Genomic DNA, 23,683 nt, shown 5'->3' with positions numbered 1-23,683 from the left:
TCCCTCTCCCTCTCCCTCTGCCCCTCTACCCGACTGTGCTTTCTCTCTTGCTCTCTCTCTCTCTCTTTAAAATAAATAAAAATCTTTAAAGAAAAGAATACTTTTGGGTGTTTTTTCAACTTCATGTAGAAAGTGTTTCTTTATGAGAATTTAAGATAAATTCTTTTTACTTTTATTGTTCTCATAACCTATTGTAAATTGGTGTGAGGGATAGTATAATGTTACTTTAGTTCTCTCTGATTCTTGCCTTTAATATTTTCCTTAACTCTGTTAGCTCTTTTCTCCTGATGACTTAGAGAGCAAACACCATGACAGCAGGAGAACCTTTTCTTTAATGTCACGTAACTATGTTTTCTTGATATGTTTGGATTGGACTTCATGTAGTTATCATTAGCATATTTTAGCTTTTTGATGTTTTGTTTTTTGATTATTGGCATTTTTCTCCTATCCTTCTTTGTACTTTTTGTGAGCCATTAGAGCTCTATTTTTTTTTTTTTTTAAAGATTTTATTTATTTATTTGACAGAGAGAGACACCGTGAGAGAGGGAACACAAGCAGGGCGAGTAGGAGAGGGAGAAGCAGGCTTCCCGCTGAGCTGGGAGCCCGATGCGGGGCTCGATCCCAGGACCCTGGGATCATGACCTGAGCCGAAGGCAGATGCTTAACGACTGAGCCACCCAGGCGCCCCCATAGAGCTCTATTTTTTATCTCATTTCATGCTGTTATACCTAAAATGCTGCTGCCTGCCCCCAGCCCTCCTAACTTAATTATCATAACACCAAACTACTAACCTCCATTTTTAACAACTGGATTGAGTGTCCATTTCAGTATATATATGCTGCTGTCTTATTTAATCTTCACAAGAGTTTGATGATATTTGTTACCATTGTATTTTTAAGACCTGTAAAGTATTTTCCCTATAGTAAACATCCAACAGTAAACTGTTGAGGAAGAATTCAGTCAATGTGGAATGATTCATTTAACTAGTAAAGAAACTCAGGCTCATCACCTTAATGAGAATCACAAACCCTGATCCTGATTTTTCTGTTAAAATGTTTTAGATTTTTTTTTTTTTGGATTAAATGATGAAGCAGAACCTAACAAGTAAAACACAAAGCTCTTAGGAAAGAAAACTCAAATCAGTATTAAATATTTTGATAGTAAACTTGCCAATGAAAAGGATTTAAAGACCTCATTATTGTTTAAACAACTACAAAAATAACTTGATAATGGTGTTGGCTGTGTAGATCACTTCATTAATCTCTTGGCTCTTTCATAATGCCTTGAGTAGTTTCATTTCTGAATTATTTTTTTAACCATTTGAATTGTGTAGCAGTGATTAAAATGAGGTAAAATGTTTATTTCATTATTCTGTTTGTATAAAATATAGGTAAATCAGACCGATTTAGCTGCTTATTTGAATCTGGGCTTTGAAGATGGTATATAGTTGTCTTTTAAGAATCTAATATTTAGAAGGGTCATTTTAAGTGTACATTAGAGGTGCCTGAAGTATATTCATACCATTATGCAACCAATCTCCAGAATTTACTCATCTTGAAAAACTAAAATGCTATACCTAATTAACAGCAACTCCCCATTTTCTCCTTCTCCCAGCCCCTGCAATTCTACTTAATGTTTCTGTGAATTTGACTACTCTAGGTACCTCGTAAGTAAAATAGAGTGTTTCTTTTTTTGCGACTGACTTGTTTCACTTAGCATAATATAAGGGTAATACATGTTGGAACATATTCAGAACTTCCTTTTTTAAGGCTAAATATTATTCCGTTGTATGTGTATACCACATTTTGTGTATCTCTATCTGTTAATGGACATTTGGGTCTACCTTTTGGCTGTTATGAATAATGATGCTATGAACATGTGTGTACAGATATTTGTTTGAGTTCCTGCTTTGAATTCTTTTGAGTGTATTCCTAGAATAGGAATTGCTGGGTCATATGGTAAATCTGTGTTTAATTTTTTGAAGAACCATCATACTGTTTTCCTCAGTGGCTGTGAACTGTTTTACATTCCCACCAGCAGTGCCCAAGGGTTCAATTTCTTCACCTTCTTGCCAACACTTGTTATTTTTGTGTTTTTGTTTTTTTGTTTTTTAAGTGGTCTCCTCGCGCAGCATCAAAACCAATGCGGGGCTTGAACTCACGACTCCTGAGATCAAGACCAGAGCTGCTGAAATCAAGAGTCAGGTGCTGAACCAACTGAGCCACCCCTTTGTTTTTGTTTTTGGTAACAGCCCTCTTAATGGGTGTAAGAGATCTTGCTGTGGTTCTGATTTGCATTTCTCTAATGATCAGTGATATTGAGTATTTTTTCATACGCTTGAGGGCCATTTTTGTATCTTTGAGGAAATGCTATTCAAGTTCTTTGTCCAATTTTTAAATCAAATTATTTGCTCTTTTTGTTACCGAATTTTAGGTGTTTGAATATATTTTCTGGATTTTAACTCCTTATCAGATACATGAGTTGTAAATTCTTTCCATTCCATTGGTTGGTTGTCTTTTCATTCTGTTGATTGTGACCTTGGATGCACAAGTTTTACATTTTGATGTCCACTTTACTTTTTTTTCATTGCTTGTGCTTTTGGTGTCATATCTAAGAAATCATTGCCAAATCCAGTGTCATGAAGCTTTCCCCCTATCTTTTTAAGAGTTTTGTAGTGTTAGCTCTTATGTTTAGGTCTTTGATCCATTTTGAGTTAGTCTTTGTGGTGGAAGGTAAGGGTATACAGCTTTACTCTTCCGTACATGGATATCTTTTCTGTTTAATTTTACACTATATGAGAAAAGATTGGTGGCTGTAAGTGGTGGAAAACCCAGTTTGAATGATAAGTATAATGGCAATAATAACATTTATAGGTTGGAGACTGTAGTTATAATCAAGGTGCTCATAAGTTAGTTACCTTGTAATTGCTAAATTCCGTGGATATTTTTAGTACCAGTGTTTTTACATCTCTGTGATGAATTCACTATTTCTTCTTAGAACTTAAAAAAAAACATCTTCAGTGATAGGCTTTTTTGGGTTGTCCGAGTTATCTCTCTTAGGGGTTGGAAAACTTTTCTTTATAAAGTGCCAGATAATAATTTTGGCTTTCGGCACCATATGTCACAACTATTCAGCTTTGCTGCTGTTGTTCATCTCTGCTGTTGTCGTGCAAAAGCAGCCTTAAACAATACATAGATGAATGAGTGTGGTGTGTCCAGTAAAACTTTATTTATGAAAACAGGCAGCTGGGTGGGCCATAATTTGTTTACCTCTGATCTACCTGATTGTTCATCCTTATTGCTCTTCTCACGCAGTTTGTCTTTCCTTCTTAAATGTGTATTTCTAGATTATTTTTAGCTACCTTCTCGTTTCGTACTTTTTGGGTAGCCTCATTCTCATTCATTATTGTTTTAACTGTCTTAGGTGTTGGAACAGATTTGAGGTGGGGTTTGGTGTTGTCCTCCCCCCTCCCTTTTTATAAAGGGGGTGCAGGGCAGAGGGAGAGGGAGAGAATCCTAATCAGGCTCCGTGCCCAGCACGGAGCTGACCCAGGGCTGATCTCACAACTGAGATCATGATCTGAGCCGAATCAAGAGTCAGACGCTGTACTGACTGAGCCACCCACGCACTTCTGGCGTTGTCCTTTATTAGCTATTTGACCATGTCTTAGTCCTGTAGAATAGGGCTAATAATACCTGCTTGTAAGTTTGCTGTAAGTATAAGATTATAGAGTGCTTAGCATAGAGATTGGTAAATAGTATTGTGGGTGACAAATGGTAGCTCTTGTTTTTGTTATTGTCCTGTTACGTGTTAACTGTCACATCTGTATCTAGATCCCAGAAGTTTCTTTAGTGTTCCAGTTTTTACTACATTTCTCTGTTGGACATTTTTATTCAGCTCTTCTGTAGTGTCAGTTAAGAGGCATTCCTCTTCAAGTAAGAGTCTTAACCACATAACAAGAAGTTTGGAAATGGGATTCTAGAGCTTAGTGATGTCAGCGGCATTGTGAATTTCTTGATCTTGGTTGCAAGATGTGGTAGTAGTTTCAGTCATCCTATCCTCACACATCTGTATCCAGAGCAGTAGCAAAGTGTGAAGAAGGGACTTCTTCTGGGGTAATTTTTTCCTTTTTATTATTAAAAAAGTTAAAAAGTTAGGAAATAGAATCTCTAGGACTTGAACACCCTAAGGTGTTCACCTTGATAAAGTGTAGGGTGATTGCCAGATTTTTGGCTGAAATGTCTAGGTTGATGGTAGTACCATTAATATAAGAAAAGAATAAGGTTTATAAAGAGAATAAATTCCATTTTAGACTTGTATTTGATGTACCTGTGGCAGATGGACTGCTGTCCTGTAGCCAGTCCTCCTATAACAGCTTTATTGAGGTATCATTTACATACCATTAAATTCACCCTTTTAAAGTATGCAATTCATTGGCTTTTAGTATACTCACAGTTTAGTATACAGTTTAGTATACTCATCACCATTATTTAATTTTAAAACATTTTTATCATAAAAAGAAACGCCTGTACCTATAAGCAGTCATTCCCCATTCACCCCTCCCTCAAGCCCTGGGAACCACTAATCTACTTCCTGTCTTTGTGTATTTGCCTGTTCTAATTAACTGAGTTTTTTATCTTTCTTTTGATACAGTACCTGAAGTAATTAATGTGTAGCACATAGATTTGCTCATGTTTGAATCAATAAATTCATTCATCCACAAAAATGGTTTTTGGTGGCGTTTCAGATAACCATAACTAAGAACCACAGGTAGAGGGTATTTAGTTAGACTTCTTTAATAGGACATAGAAGGGCCTCTGCTGCCCCCCCCCATATACCTTTCCAGCTCACTGATTACCATAGTTTGGTTCACGGTTGATGTTCCAGCAACATGAACCCATTCATAGTTCTTCATAAATGCTGTAATTTTTCTCTTCCATGCCTATGCTTATTAGATCTTCTCTATTTAGAATCCTCCCAGTTGTCTAGTTCTTGTTCACCTCTTAAGGGTATGTCAGGGAATCAGAAATTTCAGACTTTTTCCTCTGGGGAGGCCCCTCTATAGAGTCCTCTGTTGTTCTTACCATATTACGTTATGTAAAAATGTTTTATATATTTGATTTCTCTAGGCCAGGGATCTCTGAACTTTTTATTGCTTACCTTTAAAAACTGAACAGTGCATGCACAATTTTTTTATAAATAATGTACATGTACTAGTGCAGTAATGTGTTAAATATTAAAACTTTAAAATTTATTTTTAAAGATTTTATTTATTTGAGAGAGAGAGAGACAGCGACAGAGTTAGCAAGAGAGGGCACGAGGTGGGAGGAGAAGGAGAAGCAGGCTTCCCACTGAGCAGGGACCCCGATAGGGGATTTGATCCCAGGACCCTGGGATCATGTACTGAGCCAAAGGCAGATGCTTAACCAACTGAGCCACCCAGGCACCCCTAAAATTTATTTTTAATTGTAGTATAGTTGACATGTTATATTAGTTTCAGGTGTACAACATAGTGATTTAAACATTTATATGCATTATATAATGGTCACTCTGATAAGTGTAATTACCATCTGTCACCATACAGTTATTGCAATATAATTGACTCTGTTGCCTATGCTGTACTTTAGATCCCTGTGACTTATTTTATAACTGGAAGTTTGTACCTCTTAACCCCCTTTGCCTATTTCGCCCATCTCCTCCATCCCCTCCTCTCTGGCAACCACCAGTTTGTTCTTTATAACTCTGTTTCTGTTTTGTTTGTTCATTCATTTATCTTTTTTTTTTTTTAGATTTCACACACAAATGAAATCATATGGCATTTATCTTTGACTTATTTCATTTAGCATAATATCCTTTAGGTCCATCCGTGTTGTCACAAATGGCAAGATTTGATGCTTTTTTATGGCTGAGTAATATTCCTGTGTGAGTGAGTGTGTGTGTGTGTGTACATGTCCCATACCTTCTTTATACATTCATCTATCGATGGGCACTTAGGTAGGTTGCTTTCATATCTTGACTATTGTAAATAATTCTGCAGTAAACATGGGTGTGCATAGATCTTCTTGAATTAGTATTTTCATTTTCTTTGGGTAAATATCCAGAAGTGGAATTACTGGATCATCTGGTATTTCTATTTTTAAATTTTGGAGGGGCGCCTGGGTGGCTCAGTCGGTTGAGCGACTGCCTTCGGCTCAGGTCATGATCCCAGAGTCCCGGGATCGAGTCCCGCATCGGGCTCCCTGCTCGGCGGGGAGTCTGCTTCTCCCTCTGACCCTCCCCCCTCTCATTTGCTCTCTCTCTCATTCTCTCTGTCAAATAATAAATAAAAAAAATCTTAAAAAAAAAATTTTTTTTGGAGGAACGTCCGTACTATTTTCCACAGTGGCTGCACCAATTTACATGTCCAACAGGGCACAAGGGTGTCCTTTTCTCCACATCCTCACCAACACTTGTTTCTGGTCTTTTTGATACTAGTCATTCTGACAGGTGTGAGGTGATTTGTCAATGTTTTGATTTTCATTTCCTTGATGATTAGTAAAGTTGAACATCTTTTCATGTGTGTGTTGGCCATCTGTGTCTTCTTTGGGAAAATGTCTGTTTAGATCCTCCGCCCATTTTTAATCAGATTTTTTTTTTTTTTTTGGTGTTGAGTTGTATGAGTTCTTTATGTATTTTAGATATTAACCCCTATTGGATATATCTTTTGCACATTTCTTCCATTTAGTAGGTTGCCTTTTCATTTTGTTGATGGTTGCTTTTGTTGCCTTTGCCTAAAAAGACAGGTCCAAAACCAAAATGCTAAGACCCATGTCCAAGAGTTTACTGCCTATGTTTTCTTTTAGGAGTTCTATGGTTTCAGGTCTTTAATCCATTTTTTTTTTTTTTAGATTTTATTTATTTATTTGAAAGAGAGAGAGAGAGCACATGAGAGGGGGAGGGCCAGAGGGAGAAGCAGACTCCCCGCTGAGCAGGGAGCCCGATGTGGGACTCGATCCTGGGACTCCAGGATCATGACCTGAGCCGAAGGCAGTCGCTTAACCAACTGAGCCACCCAGGCGCCCTCTTTAATCCATTTTAAGTTTATTTTTGTGTATGGTGCAAATAAGTGGTCCAGTTTCATTCTTTTGCACATAGCTGTCCATTTTTCTCAGCAACATTTATTGAAGAGACTGGCTTTTCCTCATTGTTTATTCTTGCCTTCTTTGTCAAGGATTAATTAACCATGTAAACATAGGTCTATTTCTGGGCTCTTTATTCTCTTGATCCATGTATCCATGGCTCTATGGTATCTGGGTGTTTTGAGCACTATAGCTTTATGGTATATCTTGAAATCTGGGATTCTGATACCTCCAGCTTTGTTTTTTCAAGTTTGTTTTGGCTATTCAGGGTCTTTTTTGGTTCCATACAAATTTTAGGATTATTTGTTTAGTTCTGTGAAAAATTAGTATTTTTCTTTTTTTTAAAGATTTTATTTATTTATTTGACAGAGAGAGACACAGTGAGAGAGGAAACACAAGCAGGGAGAGTGGGAGAGGGAGAAGCAGGTGCCCCGCGGAGCAGGGAGCCCGATGTGGGGCCGATCCCAGGACCCTGGGATCATGACCTGAGCTGAAGGCAGATGCTTAATGACTGAGCCACCCAGGCGCCCCGAAAAATTAGTATTTTGATAGGGATTGCACTGAATGTGGTAGATTGCTTTGGGTAGTATGGCCCTTTTAACAATATTAATTCTTCCAATCCACGAGCATGAAATAGCTTTCCATTTATTTGTGTCATCTTTAATTTCTTTCATCATCTTTTTATAATTTTCAGAGTAGGTCTTTCACCTCTTTGGTTACCTTTATTCCTAGATATTTTATTCCTTTTGATGCAGTTGTAAATAGGATTAATTTCTCTTCATGCTACTTTGTTATTAGTTTATAGAAACACAACAATATGCTAATTTTGTATCCTGCAGCTTTACTGAATTCATTTATTCTTAGCTCATTTATAGTTTTTGGTAGAATCTTTAGGACCTTACTATATATGGTATTGTGTCATCTGTCAATAGTGACAGTTTTACTTATTCCTTACAAATATGGATGCTTTTTATTTCATTTTCTTGTCTTATTACTCTGGCTAGAACTTCTAGTATAAATGTTGAATAAAAGTGGCAAGAGTGGTCATCCTTGTCTTGTTCTTGATCTTAGAGGAAAAGCTGCTTTTCACCATTGAGGATGGTGTTAGCTGTGGGCTTATCTTATATGGACTTTATTATGTTGAGTTATGTTCCCTGTATATCTACTTTGTTGAGAGTTTTTATCATGAATGGATGTTGAATTCTTTTTCTACATCTCTTGAGATTATCATATGATTTTTATCCTTCGTTTTGTTAATGTGATATATCACTTTTATTGATTTATGGATTTGAGCCATTCTTGTATCCCTGCTATAAATCCCACTTAATTGTGTTGAATGATTTTTTAAAATTTATTGTTGAATGTAGTTTATTCATATTTTATTGAGGATTTTGCATTATGTTCATCAGGGATATTGGCTGCTAATTTTCTTTTTTTGTAGTGTCTTTGGTATCAGGATAATGATGGCTACATAGAATGAATATGGAAGCCTTTATTTTTCTTTCTCTAATTTTTTGGAATAGTTTGAGAAGGATGGGTATTAATTCTTCTTTAAATGTTTGGTAGAATTCACCTGTGAAGCCATTTGGTCATGTACTTTTTTTGTTGTGAGTTTTTTTTTATTGTTGTTACTGGATCAGTTAAATTACTAGTAATTAGTGTGTTCAAATTTTCTTTCTTCCTGATTCATTCTTGAAAGATTGTATTTTTCTGGGAACTTGTCCATTACTTCTTCATTGTCCAGTTTGTTGGTGTATACTTTTTCATAGTAGCCTCATAATCCTTTGTATTTCTGTGGTGTTGGTTGTAACTCCTCTCCTCTTTCATTTCTGATTTTATTTGAGTCCTTTCTTTTTTTTTCTTGATGAGTCTGGCTAAAGGTTTATTAATTGTTTATTTTTTTTTGAAGAACTATTAGTTTCACTGATATTTTTTTTTTTTTAGTCTCTATTTCATTTATTTCTGCTGTGATCTTTATTATTTCCTTCCTTCTGTTAGCTTTGGGTTTTGTTCTTTTTCTAGTTCCTTTAGATGTAAGGTTAGAGTATTTGAGATTTTTCTTATACCACTATAAACTTTCCTCTTAAAGAACTGCCTTTGCTGTGTCCCAAAGATTTTCAGTGATGAGTTTACATTTTCATTTGTCTCAAGGTATTTTATTATTTTCTCTTTGATTTCTTTGTTGACCCATTGGTTATTTAGTTGCATATTGTTTAGCCTCCACGTGTTTTTGTTTTTTCCAGTTTTTTTCTTGTGATTGATTTTTAGTTTCATACTGTTGTGGTCAGAAAAGATGCTTGATACGATGTCAGTGTTTTTAAATTTATTGAGACTTGTGTGGCCCTAAATGTGATCTATCCTGGAGAATGTTTCATGTGTACTTGAAAAGAATGTATTCTGTTCTTTTTAGGTGGTATGCTGTATGTATCTGTTAAGTGCATCTGCTCTGATGTGTTCAAACCCAATGTTTCCTTACAAATTTTGTGTATACATGGGGTATCTGTTGATGTAAGTGTGGTGCTACAGTCCTCTACTATTTACTCTATTACTGTCGATTTCTCTCTTTATGTCTATTAATGTTTGACTTACATATTTAGGTGCTTGCTGTGTTGGGTGCATAAATATTTATAGTTGTTATATTCTCTTGTTGGATTAATCTCTTTATCATTATGTAATGGGCATCTTTGTCTCTTGTTACAGTCTTTGTTTTAAAGGCTGTTTTGTCTGATATAAGTATTGCTACCTCAGCTTTTCTTGTTTGTTTCCATTTGCCTGGAATATCTTTTTCCATCCCTTTACTTTCAGTCTGTATCTTTAGGTCTGAAGTGAGCCTCTTGAAGGCAACATATAAATTGGTCTTGTTTTTTTTATCTATTCAGTCACCTTATGTCTTTTGATTGGAACATTTAGTTTATTTACATGTAAGATAGTTATTGATATGTATATACTGATTGCTGTTTTAATAGTTTTCTGGTTGTTTTTGTCGTTCTTGGTTCTTTTTTTCTTGCTTTTTTCCCTTGTGATTTGATGACTTCTTTTTTTTTTTTTTTTTTTTTAGTGTTCTGCTGGATTCTTTTCTCTTTATTTTTTGTGTATGTGTTACTGGCTTTGAGTTTGTGGTTACCATGAGGTTCATATATAGCATGCTATGTATATAGCAGTCTCTTTTAAATTGATGGTCACTTAAGTTTGAACACATTCTAAAAGCACTACATTTCTTCCCCTTCCTTTATTTTATGTATTTGACATATATATTTTACATCTTTTTATTTTGTATACCCTTTAATTACTGTAGATAAAATTGATTTTACTGCTTTCGTCTTTTAACCATCATAGTACTTTTATGAATGATCTACCACTTTTACCGTATATTTGCTTTTACCGGTGAAATTTTTTTTTTTCTTTCTTTCTTTTTTTTTTTTTTTTGAAGATTTTATTTATTTAATTGACAGAGAGAGACACAGCGAGAGAGGGAACACAAGCAGGGGAAAGGGAGAGGGAGAAGCAGGTTTCCCGCTGAGCAGGGAGCCTGATGCAGGGCTCGATCCCAGGACCCTGGGATGATGACCTGAGCTGAAGGCAGACACCTAACGACTGAGCCACCCAGGCGCCCCGAAATATTTTCTTTCATAATTTTCTTCTAGTTGTGGCCTTTTCTACTTTAAGAAGTCCCTTCAACACTTCTTGTAAAGTCAGTTTAGTGGTGATGAAGTCCTTTAACTTTTGTTTGTCTGGGAAACTATCTCTACTTCAATTCTGAATGATACCTTGCTGAGTAGAGTATTCTTGGTTATACGGTTTTTACCTTTTGGCACTTTGAATATATCGTGCTGTGGGCTGCAGAGTTTCTGCTGAAAAATCAAACAATAGACTTAGGTGGTTGTTCCTTGTAACATTTACTTTTTTGTCTTGCTGCTTTAAGATTCGCTCTTTAATTTTTGATATTTTAATTATTATGTGCTTTGGTGTGGAGTTCTTTGGGTTTATCTCCTTTGGGGCTTTCTTTCCTTCCTTGACCTGGATATCTATTTCATTCCTCAAGTTAGGGAATTTTTCAGCTGTTATTTCTTCAGATAATTTTTTTCCCTCTCTTTCTCTTTTCCATCTGGGACCCTGAAAATGCAAATGTTGGTATGCTTGATGTTGCCCAGAGGTCACTTAACCTATTCTTTTATTTTTATTTATTTAAATATTTATTTATTTATTTATTTATTTATTTATTTGAGAGAGGGAGAGGGGCCAAGGGAGAGGAAGAAAATCTCAAACAAACTCCCCACTAAGTGTGGAGCCCGATGCGAGGCTTGATCCCAGGACCCTGAGATCATCACCTGAGCTGAAACCAGGAGTAGGACCCCTAACCGACTGAGCCACCCACGTGCCCCAGTCTATTCTTTTAAGAATTCTTTTTGCTTTTCAGCTTGATTTCCACTATTCTATCTTCTGGATTGCTGATTTATTCTTCTGCTTCCTCTAGTGTATTTTTCATTTCATTTTTTGTATTTTTCAACTCTGATTGGTTCTTTTTTTTATATTTTCTAACTGTTCAGATTCTGAGTTCATCTACTCTTCTCTCAAGTCTAGTGAGCTTCTTTATGACCATTATTTTGAATTCTTTATCCAGTAGATTGCCTATTTCTGTTCCATTTAGTCCTTTTTCTGAGATTTTGTATTGTTCTTTCATTTGGATCATATTCCTCTATTTCCTTGTTTTTGTCTCTCTCTCTGTGTTTGTTTCCATATGTGAGGTGTGTCAGCTATGGCTCCTGGTCTTGAAAGCAGTGGTCTTAAGTGGAAAGTGTTCTGTGAGACACAGTAGTGCCAGTTCCCCCTGCTCACCAGCACCATGCACTCCAGGAATATTCCCCGTGTGGGTTTTGTGCAGCCTCCTGTTGTGACTGGGCTGCAGCACTGCTGGCTGAGAGGCCTGCTTGGCCTCGCTGGCCTGCTGTGAGTGTCCTGGTAGGCAGGGTTAGCTCCTGCGATAGCTGGCTGCCAGGCCCAGCTGTGACTGTTGCAGGCATGCTGAGGGGTGGAAGGCTGGGTGGCTGGGCTCCAAACCCTTCCCAGGACAGGAGTTGCTTTGGAGAGGTACTCTTCTGGCTAGGGTTGCCCACTGGGTGTGGTGAGGTGGTAGTTGCTTTGGGGGATGCTGGTTCTAACTGAGGCTGCCTGCCGGGTGTGGTGAGTGGGAACTGCTTTGGAGGGCTACCTGCCAGAGCGGTTAGGTTGAATGTGGTAGGTCTGCAAGGGAACACAGGGCTGGGTGAGCACAGCTACCAAAGCAGATGGAGAGTTTCAGAACTGGTGCCTGCCAGCTTAGGACCAAGTAGGCTGAAGGAGTACAAGAAAAATGGTACCTGCCAGCACTTCCATTCCTGGAGAAAGTTCCTATGAATCCCTGCCCCTGTGCACACATCCTAAAATTAGTCAGTAAATGAAATTCTTTACGTGTGGCCCGGGCACTTTTTAAACTTCTGTCTCTGTGCTATATCTCCCAGTGATACAGACTCTTTGAAGAGTCTTGGTTTCCTATAGACTTCTCGCTCTCCCGTAGTTAAGTCCTGCTGATTTCCAAAGCCAGATGTTATAGGGTCTTGTTTTCCTATGCAGATCCCCAGAGTGGGAGGGTATTTTATGTGGGGCTTCATCCATTTGCTCCTCAGGGAGGACTTCTGCACCTGTGATATTTCTACCGCTTGTGGGTTGCCATGATGGGGTTTTGGTTCCTGACTGTATATCTGCCCCTAATATCCTTTTTGACATGGCTTTTTCTGTATATCTTTAGTTGTAGAATAGGTGTTCTGCTAGTCTTGAGGTCATTCCCAGAGTGAGTTGCACTGTATATAGTTATAGCCTTGAGTGTTGTGGGAAGAGAGCAGCTCAGGATCTTTCTTCTCCATCTTCCCCTCCTTTCTAGTAAAACTTTCAGTAAACAGGTATATATATGTAAGGCCTAAGGCTTTCATTCTGTACCTTACTTTACAACCAGTGATGACTGTGAGGTTTTTTTTTTTTTAAGAGATTTTATTTATTTATTTATTTATTTATTTATTTATTTATTTATTTATTTATTTTAGAGCAAGCAGGGGGAGGGGCAGAAGGAGAGGGAGAGCAAGAATCTCAAGCCGACTCTGTTGAGCATAGAGCCTGACTCGGGGCTCAGTCTCATGACCCTGAGATCAGGACCTGAGCCGAAATCAAGAGTTGGATGCTTTACTGACTGAACCACCCAGGTGCCCCGACTATGAGTTTTTTTGATTAATTTGGTAAATATTAACCCTTCTCAGTGTCTTGCCTGTTCTTTTCCCCCATTGTTCAGGGTGTTAAGACCTCCTTCTCTTGTCTGTCATAGCACCCTTTGTATACTTTTATCATAGCATTTATTATGTAATTGTAATATTGTAATTGTTGGTATATGCTTATCTCCTTTCAGTAGAGTATAAATCTCTTGAGCATGGGTACTCTCTCATTTCTAATGTTCCCAGTAGCTTGCCCAGTGCCTAGCGTATAGTAGGTAATTATAGAATGAATAAGCTGAATTGAATGGAATGAATCAATGATGATTTGAGAATAATTAAGACAGTGATTCTTTTGAAATATTTATTTGAAAAAGAGTCGGACGTTTAAGCGTCTGCCTTCGGCTCGGGTCATGATCCCGGGGTCCTGGGATCGAGCCCCGCATCGGGCTCTCTGCTCGGCGGGAAGCCTGCTTCTCCCTCTCCCACTCCCCCTGCTTGTGTTCCCTCTCTCGCTGTATCTCTCTCTGTCAAATAAATAAAATCTTAAAAAATATATATATATATTTATTTGAAAGACCAAAGGGCCATTTATTTTATAAATGCCTACAGGTTAAAACAGTGTATCTCTATTTGTGTTGATGGACTAGTTTTTTTTTAAATTTCCAACCCATTGTGTATTAATGCTTTTGTAAAATACAGTAAAATTTTAGCTAGAAAAATGACGTAAAAGGAGACATAAAATATAGGCATCAATTTTTTTATTATTAGATTCAACAGACAAAATTACTCTCAAGTTCTGTACTTAGCTTTTTGTGGATTGGCAACAAAGAGTGTGGACCTTTACTTGTCCATTGACCATATTTTGAGAACTGTACAAAGCACTGGTAAATGCTTTACAAATATTGTCCACTTTAATTTTCATTACCCTGTAGGGTGTAGGTACTGTTACCGCCATTGATAGGAAACTAGGCAAGTAAATTACCCAAGGACACATAGGTGTCACACAAAACAGTTAGGATTCAAACCCAGGTAGTCCAGTCTGACTTCAGAGTCCATGTTCTAGTCTCCTCTGAGTTTGCAAAGGTGAGATGAGGTAGCATTTTAGGCTGAGACTGTGTAGAATGAACACAGATGCAGGCACAGAAAGTTACAAGTATAAATATAATTAATTTGCCTAAAAAAGAGAATGTTAAGGGTCATATAAAAGCAGAGTTATGGAGGATACTGTTCTTTTATCCTGTTAGTGAGTCAGTATCTTGTTTACATGTTACCTTACTTAGTTCATATTAAAATTCCTGATTTGCAAAACAAAATAGTGATGATATTTCTTTGAAATACATCTTTTTGCTGTCACTGAGTTTCATATACTGAAATTTGTTTCTTCTATTCTTTGTACTTTGTTTCTTCTTACCTCTCTTGTTTGATAGCATAATTATCCAAATTATTATGATTACACTCACACACACACAAAAATAACATTTCTTTTTACAGGTATCAGTATTTCAAGAACAAAATGTAAGGATCATGTGATGTTAATGGTAGTAGAGGATTATGTTGCTGTCCTGTTTTATGTCATTAAATTCTTGATATCATGAAATTGGCAACTTTTAGAATATGTTTCAACAGTAGTATTTTTTATACATTAAAAAACTTGGTTTCTTCCTGTAGAAATCTGGTCAAGAAGTACTGTCCCAAACGTTCCTCCAAAGATGAAGAACCAAGGTAAATTATATACCTGTTTATTATTGCATACTGAAATAAAAAAAACATATTTTTGTTATTTAGTAAAATAAATATGCTGTTAGCTCTTTTAATGATTTTTTTTAAGTTTTAATTTAAAAAATCACAGGTGTTTGAACAAGGGACTATTCTAATAATGAATGTTTCAGTGGGCTCAGTTTTCTGAAATAGTTGCAAGTATGGGTTTCCAAGTAAAATGTGGACTGGGACTAAATTTACTTGAGTGATTTAGTCTTCAGAAGAAAAGGGTATTTTCCCCTTACTTTATTTTGTAGTTGTTAGCTTGTTAGATTCTTGTTTTTACTCTTACAGGTATTAAAACAGTTTGGCTGGTTAGCTTAAAGGGATATCAAAAAGGAATGAGGTTTTCAGTAACCTTGGAGCTCTGAATAAAAGTTTAGGAATTGCTTATGAGCTTTTTGGTAATCTTAAGCAGGGATATGTGGATGGCTCTAAAATACAGAAACAAAGAGACTAGCCTTAGAACAACTTTGTATATAATTGTTAGTTTTAGGATTCTTAGGTTTAGTGTTAATGGAGTACTGAGTTACTTGCTTTCTACTGAAAGAGTGTTCGGGCAGTGTATTTAGAGTAGATCTATACATGTTAATATAGCGATTCTCTTTGGTTCTCTGCTTCCCTCCACATGCATTTTTTTACCCTTATTGCCCCATTTTACCCCTCTTTGGTGCCAACCATAATGGCACTTTACTTCCATTCAGGATGTGGGCAGGCATACAAGCAGCTGTGTCCAGAGCTGATAGCAAAATTGTTCTATAGATCAGCCATCGAAATGCATTTGAGTGGTATGATTGGCAGGTTCTGTCCTCGAGAGCAAGCACATCATCTCTGCAACAGGTTCAGCTGCCAGTCCTAGGAATCCAAGCTCATTCCCCAGCTCAGGCCAGTCAATTGGCTACTTAAGAGATTCCAGTATGCCAAAAGAGCCTGCAGGTAGTATTCTTACTATTTTTTGACCCCATATATCCCTTTATTTATAAATTAAGACTACTTGAAGATATCCAGACATACACAACTTGAGTTAAATGCGGTATTCTTTTCATACAAAGTTAATTTGGAGCTACTAGTGGAGAGTTAGGTTGAGTATGTTAAAATTTGTCAAGTGTCAGGCTCAATCCATACCTCACAGAGAATATTTGTAAAGAAAAACACAAATTTCACCATTTTTTAATGTGTTTTTGTCAGGTTTACCTCGTGTATAGCCTTTTTTAACATCCTTAACGAGTTAAATGACTATGCAGGACAGCGAGAAGTAGTAGCAGAAGAAATGGCGCACAGAGTTTATGGTGAATTAATGAGATATGCTCATGATCTGAAAACTGAAAGAAAAATGGTAATTATTGTTCTCATCCAGCTATATAGTATATGAAATATTTTCACGTAATTACTTTGCTTTTTAAAGTAATGTTCAGTATAAACTGATATACTATTTTAATTGCTTTTAGCTAAAATTATCTTAAGCTACTCTTGCTAATTTGTGATCCTTTTGGATTTAAGACCAAGATTTTGGTAACCTACAGCCCATGGGCCAAATCTAGCTTACTGCCTGTTTTTCTTAGTTCCCATGAGCTAAGAATGGTTTGTATATTTTGGATAGTTGAAAATCAGACTATTTCATGGCATGTGAAAATTGTTTGAAATTCACATTTCAGTGACTGTAATTGAAGTTTTATTGAAACAGACCCACACTTATTATGTATTTCCTGTGGCTGCTTTTGTATTCTATCAGCAAAGTTGAATATTTGTAACCAAGACCACATGGCTTGCAAAACTTAAGATATTTATATCTGACCCTTTATAGAAGACATTTGTCAACCCCTATTCAAGACAAATCATGTATTTTTCTAGAGATTATATCTGTCTTAAAGGATATACTTAAAGTATTCAGATAATACTTATTAAATGCATTTTAGAGAGTTTTGCTTTACTAATAGTCTCTTTCTAAGTCTTGATAAAGTTATATAATTAGTACGTTGAAAAAATAAAGTGAAAAATAAAGGTTTTTTGGGGTTTTTAGACTTTTAGTATTTAAATCTAATTTTTTGTTTGTTTTATTTGTTTTTTGGTTATGATCTTCAGCATCTTCAAGAGGGACGGAAAGCTCAACAGTACCTTGATATGTGCTGGAAACAGATGGATAACGTGAGTTATAGTGTTTTCATGCTTATAAAGTTTTATAGACTAGTTTAGTCCCAAATTCTCCTATGCTTCACATCTTTTGAGTTTAATATTTCTCGATGTATTTATTCATATTTGACATTGGTGTAAAGAATATGAGATCATTTTATCATTTTTCTTTTTTTTTTTTTCCTATATGGCTTTATACTTGTACCAACTCCGTAATCTTCAGATAACTCTAAAAGTTTAGGAGTATACTTTTTGATTTTTGCAATAGTTACTATAAAATATTGATAGAGGGTAGGGGTAATGAGAGTATTAATAGTGCCTGGGTGGCTCAGTCGGTTAGGCATCTGCCTTCGGCTCGGGTCATGATTCCAGGGTCCTGGGATCGAGCCCCACATCGGGCTCCCTGCTCGGCAGGAAGCCTGCTTCTCCCTCTCCCATTCCCCCTGCTTGTGTTCCCTCTCTCGCTATCTCTCTCTCTGTCAAATAAATAAATAAAATCTTTAAAAAAAAATAGTGATGCATCTCAGAAGACCATTTGACAGAGATTGAGGGGACCTAGATTCTAGTTCTGCCTTTTGTGATTTCTCTTGATTTCATCTTTAGCATATGAAAAATGAAGACAGTGGACAAGATTATATGAAATGTTTCTTCCAGTTCAGTGATTCTGTAATAATGTAAATATTCCTAGTACTGGGCTCCTGGTCATAGACCATTCAAATTGTAGGAAAGAAAATACTTGATAGTATTTATAGGTAAAATCATAAAAGTATAATAATTATTTACTATAAAAACTTTCCAAGGGTAGGGGCGCCTGGGTGACTCAGTTGGTTGAGTGGCTGACTCTTAATTTCAGCTCAAGTTGTGATCCTCAGGGTCCTGGGATCGAGCTGAGTGGGGACCCTGCTTGAGAATTTCTCTCCCTCTCCCTATACTCCCCCGCTCTCTCTCTCTCAAATAAAAAAATCTTTAAAAAAAACCCCAGACTTCAAGGGTGCTTGCTAATGTGCTTTCTCTTAAATATTCTGGCATACAGTCATTTGAAAAACAAGATGTCTACATGGAATATTGTCTGCTTTCCTTAAAATTCTCTACCAGATGTTCTGTAGTATAAGATTAAGATTCCTTCTGGGGGCACTTGGGTGGCTCAGTTGGTTGAGTGTCCGACTCTTAGTTTCAGCTCAGGTGCGTTGGGCTCCCCACTGAGTGCAGAATTTGCTTCAGATTCTTTCTCCCTCTCCCTCCCCCTCTGCCCTTCCCTACTTCACAGGCTCTCTCTAATACATAAATAAAATCTTAAAAAATATATATTCTTTCTGAACTCTCAGGTTAGTAAGCAGCTTATTCTTTACTCTTTTACTTGCATATTTTTATTATGGACACTGTATTCCTTGAAAATTATGCAAAAGGATGTTTTTCCATGTTAAATTAATTTAGCTTGTGTTAATTTAGTTTAGGAAAAGGACTTTTAAGTTTGAGATTAGAAAAACCTCATGTATATATGTGTTTTTGGCCTTTTCTTCTTTTTTTTAAAATCACATCAGAGCTTAAAATCACATATTCTAAGAGTAAAGTCCTGCTATATAAATGTCATTGATAGAAGATTCTAGGCACTAGTGCTGATTGAGAATTCTTAGTTATATTAATAGTCCCTTTCATTTTCGTTTTCATTTTCATTCTAATTGGTTTTAACAGGACTTTTAGGAGTGTTTACATTTATTAAATTTTGAATTACCTTAACTAGCATTCTTAGTATCTGTCACCTAATGAATGTGTATATATGTGTGTTTTCATTTACTCATAATAACAGACTCCTACACTTGTGAGTCATTGGTCCCTTTAAAAACTTGGGTTGGCACAAATTATTCCTGTTAATATGTGCTGACTTGCCTTTAGAACAGTTGGCAGTTACTAAGCAAAAGTTAGAGGGGTCATAAGAAAGAAGCATTGAAAAAAAATGTGGGAGTGATTTCTTTAAGTCTAACAATACCTTTAAAGATGAGTTCAGCTCAACTCATATTTATTGAAGGCATCCTTGACATGTACTGAGTCCTGGTACAAAAGTGAACAGTGGGGGAAAAAAAGTGAATAGTGACATAGTCCTTGTTTTTGTGGAGCCTGCCGTCTAGTGAGGGAGACAGACAAATACAATTTTTGTGGAATATGTAGAAATATGTGCAGGATCCCATTTCTTAGTTCTGTATCTTCCTGTTTAATCAAGAAAATGAAATTGCAAAATTCCTAACATTTTTTAAATAATTGAGAGGAGATTTAAAGAAGTGGGAGAGACAGGCTGAATTAGTGACCGAGTATTGAAAATTGAGGAAAATAGTTTAAAAAGACAGTTATTAACCCCAGGATAATGAAAATTTTGAAGGAATGGTGAGAGATTACCAAGACTAAAGTATCAAAGATGCTAGGTCTGTCAGGCAGCTCAGGTAACAGAGCATGCAGATTTATAAGAACAGAGCTCAGAAATGGAGCAATTTCAGAGTTGGTCAGTAGCTCAGTGATGTCACTCAAGCTGCTTCTGCTTTCTCTGTCCACTTTTTATGTCTTGACCATGTTGGCTTTTTTCCTCAGGCTTGTCCCAACCCTTATGGTCAACAGTCAACTTAAGCTGCCAAGCACCACATCCTCATTCAGCTGCATGCGGAAGCAGGAAAAAGAGGGCATCTCTCTTCTAACTGTTCCTTTTTATCAGGGAGGGAAAACTCTCAGAAAATCCCCAGCAGACTTCCTAATGGATGCCTTTGACAGGATTAGATTACTTGACCATGCTCCCGCTGTGGGGAGGCTGGTAAAGCAAGTATCAGCTAATTCCAACCTTACACTGGGAGGTGGGCTCTTCTAAGAAGGGGTGGGGGAGGTATGTCTGGTTCTAGCTATATGACAGTTTGAGCTAACTCAGAAACCTCTTGGCTACAAATACTTAGATATAATAGCTAAACTGTTTTTTATTGTATTTTTTAAGTTCTTAGAGCTGAGAGAAGGGGAGATCTGTAACTGCTAGAAACTAAGGGTAAACTGGAAGCCAGAGCAATAGGTATATGAGCTGATACAGTGGCATTTGAAGAATGAAGGCAGAGGTGTTGGAGTGTGGTAGTTTATTGGACCTTGCTAAGGGCTTAACTTTTAATATACAGGGACAGAGATGATGTTTTAGCTCTGTATGTTGTAGAGAGTTGGCACTGATACCCCTGTGTAAAGTTTTGAATCTTCAAAGGACTAACCCTCTAGTAAAAGATGGACTATAAGAACTCTGCCCACTGGTCAAGGAAGACAGCAAAGAAACTTGTCTCTATCTGAAGGTCAAAGGAGGAGAGGTATCTTGTGAAAAATTTAAACCTTGACCTGGTAGTTAAGAGGTTTGGAACCCAAATTTGTCCCATTTATCATTTTGTAATCCCCAAGATAAGAAATTGACATCTAACTTGTTCTAATAAGGGGGTTAGGTACATAGAAAATGTTGACATCCTCTGCTTTCTTCTGAGCGATTCTCAGAATACAGGTAGCAAGGGATATGTTTTTCCAGGTAAGAAATTGAGGAGTCTCCTCTGGGAAATCTAACTAGCTTGAGAGAAAAGACTTACAGATAACAATAGTAGGGTTTCTCCAAGGAAACTACCTGGCCATATTACCCTAGAGGAAGAGACAATAATCCTCAAGCCCCACCTGTGGAACTTTCAGTTGGCTTTTAAAATAAGAACAGATAGGCAAGGATCCTCAGACATTTAGAGAAAACAACTAATGTAAATACTAAAGACCAAAACTAATATGGGGGTGGGGGGAAGGTAGCAGCCTTGAAGAAACAGTGACTGTGAAAGGAAATAGAAAATAGCAAAAACAAGCAAAACATTTGCAACGCTATTAATACTGAAAGGGAATAGAGAAGATACTACATCTGTGAAATAGGAATAAGATGCTGTCAAAGGAACACACAAAGAACTTTAGGATAGCAGAAATTAAAAACTCACTTGGAAAAAATAAAATTGAAGAAATCTCTAAAAGTAGAGCAGAATGATAGAAATTGAAAATACAAGAAAAGTAGAGGGTTCATCCTATAGGTTCATTTTCAAAATAATAAGCATTCTAAACAGAGAAAACATTGAAAATGGACAGACAAAAGTAATTCAAGAAAATTTTCCCAGAACAGAAAGACATGAGTTTCTAGATGGAAAGGATTTTCTAGGTGCTCAGCACAGTGGACTCACAGCAAGACATATCTTCATGAAATTTCAGAAAAGTTAGGGGAGAGAGAATATCCTTACCAGTCTCCAGAGAGGAAAACAAAACAAACATGTTTTATGCAAAGGATCAGGAATCAGAATGGGATCTGGAAGCCAGAAGATAGTGGATTAGTTAGTACTTTTACATTTCTGAAGGAAGACAGTTTCCGACAGCATCATACCCAGCCAAATTTTATCAATTAAAAGTGATGGTAGAGGTATTTTCAGCCATGGAGATGTGAAAAGTTATCTCCCGCAAATCTTTGAGGAAGCTATTGCTAAATGTGTTCTAGCAAAATAAGGAAATGAACCAAGAAAGGGGAAGGTGTGGAACTGGGAAATATGAATTTCAAATCAAAGGGGAGGTGAAAGGAATCTTTGCAATGATGGTGAAGGGAATTTTTAAGGAAGCAGCTATGCAATAGGTCTAGTTTGTATAAGCAGTCCAAATTTCAATAGGTCAAAGCCTTTGGAAGAGATTTCATTAAGAAAATAAAATGGATAGAATTCTGAATATGTTTGAATTAACTGAGGAGAGATTTTTAAAGAACTGTGCACACTAGGGTGGAATTAGAAAAAAAATACATTGAAAACTAAGCAAAGGTAAAAAAAGAAATTAAGTCCAGGAATTAAAAAAAAGAAGTATGCCTGGGAGGAAATATGGTACATATCACATGGCTCTGTTGTGAATAGCTTTTACAAAGTCATAGTAATTTGAATTAAGTAAAAATTTTAAAGGCCTGGTTCTGGGCTAACGGTATTCCTGAGATTCCTGGAAGAAACAATATGAAGCCACTTTGGAGGCACATTTCCACATTCCACCACAAAAAAATGAAACAAGCAAACACCAAAACCAACCAGCCAAACAAACCTACAAAACCAAACACAAAACACCAAACAAACCAAAAAAGTCCTGCTGAAGGTGAGCTTATAATAAAAAATTACCAAAAACTGTGATTTTTTTTCTTATTGGCAAACGATGAGGTATATTATAAATATTAACTCAGTCATGCCAATGTTTTTTTTTCCTTGACAGTCTATAATGTCTGATATTTAAGTCACATGGATTGATTATAATACTAACATTTCTTTTCTAATTTAGAAAAATTTTTAGTGTGTAATTCTATATAATATACAGTGGCAGCATTTTAAATTTATTTTTTAATGAGATAAATTAATTTTATTTCTCAGTGTGATATTTTAATTTTTTAAACAGAGTAAAAAGAAATTTGAAAGAGAATGTAAAGAGGCAGAAAAGGCACAACAGAGTTATGAAAGATTGGATAATGATACTAATGCAACCAAGGCAGACGTTGAAAAGGTAAGAAATAATCCAAACTGACTTTGATATCAAAATATCATTACTTGCATATGGAGGGTAGTTACAATATTTGTATTGGTAGTTTCCCCAAGAGAAAAACTATGTCTGAATCTAAAATATACAAATATTTGTGTACTTCAAATCACAAGTTAGTCTGAGAAAGTAGTTAATATGTGTCACTTTATTGTAATGTCTTAACTGCATTCAGAATGCATAGGAAAGACATGGTTGTTATTGAGAATAAGTTTCTATCCTATTCCAAAACAGAATAGAAAGTCTGAGGTAAGTTGATGGTGTGTGCAAATGGGAGTTGGGTAGTTTGCTTCCCAACTTGACACAAGGCAAAACAAGATCAGAGTGTCAGAGGTATGTGATGTTAGTTGTTTATGTATTTGTTTCATTCATTCATTCATTTTGGGAAGCTGAACTCTCTTGTCACTAACTGATCTGCGTCAGGTATTCTGTAACATAACTATTAGTAGGATCAGTCCTGTAACTGCTGCTGCTTAGCTTTTCCTTCTCCCGTGCTGTATGCTCTTTATCTTAGAACATTTGACATAGTGATAGAGTTGAAATGTTGGTATTTTGAAATACAGGTGAACCTTACTCCACATTTTTGTATATACAAAGGCCCACCATTTGTATAGTTTCAGTTTAGGATTTTATAATTCTCTATGGGATTAGAGCAAGAAAAAAGTAAAAAGGGAAGGAGGAGTAATTTATTTTCTGCATTCCATTTTCTTTACCACTTAAAAGCTATAAAATTATATAAAATCCAGATTTTGCAAATACCCTAAAGGCCTTCTAGTATAACTTGTGAGGCTTTTATTTTTTTCTACCTGATTTTTAATGACTTTAAACCTCTAATGATGGTAAGTTCCATCTCGTTAG

At 36.4% G+C, this 23,683-nt stretch overlaps 1 protein-coding gene across 3 annotated transcripts in view; it reads left to right on the top strand.

Annotated features, from left to right (window-relative positions):
- Positions 1-23,683, top strand: part of FNBP1L (formin binding protein 1 like) — a 103,793-nt gene that overhangs the window by 53,327 nt on the left and 26,783 nt on the right. For all 3 annotated transcript variants that reach the window (XM_035018010.1, XM_035018009.1, XM_035018008.1), the window contains exons 3-6: positions 15,026-15,079; positions 16,304-16,451; positions 17,198-17,260; positions 22,688-22,792. In XM_035018010.1, the coding sequence (XP_034873901.1) occupies positions 15,026-15,079; positions 16,304-16,451; positions 17,198-17,260; positions 22,688-22,792 (370 nt within the window). The remainder of the gene's footprint in view (positions 1-15,025; positions 15,080-16,303; positions 16,452-17,197; positions 17,261-22,687; positions 22,793-23,683) is intronic.

This window comes from Mirounga leonina, unplaced genomic scaffold (genome assembly GCF_011800145.1).
Source record: "Mirounga leonina isolate KUSES-001 unplaced genomic scaffold, KU_Mleo_1.0 Mir_173, whole genome shotgun sequence".
Lineage (NCBI taxonomy): Eukaryota > Metazoa > Chordata > Mammalia > Carnivora > Phocidae > Mirounga > Mirounga leonina.
The sequence above is the reverse complement of the archived record's forward strand: the minus strand, read 5'-3'. Positions and strand labels throughout refer to the sequence as shown.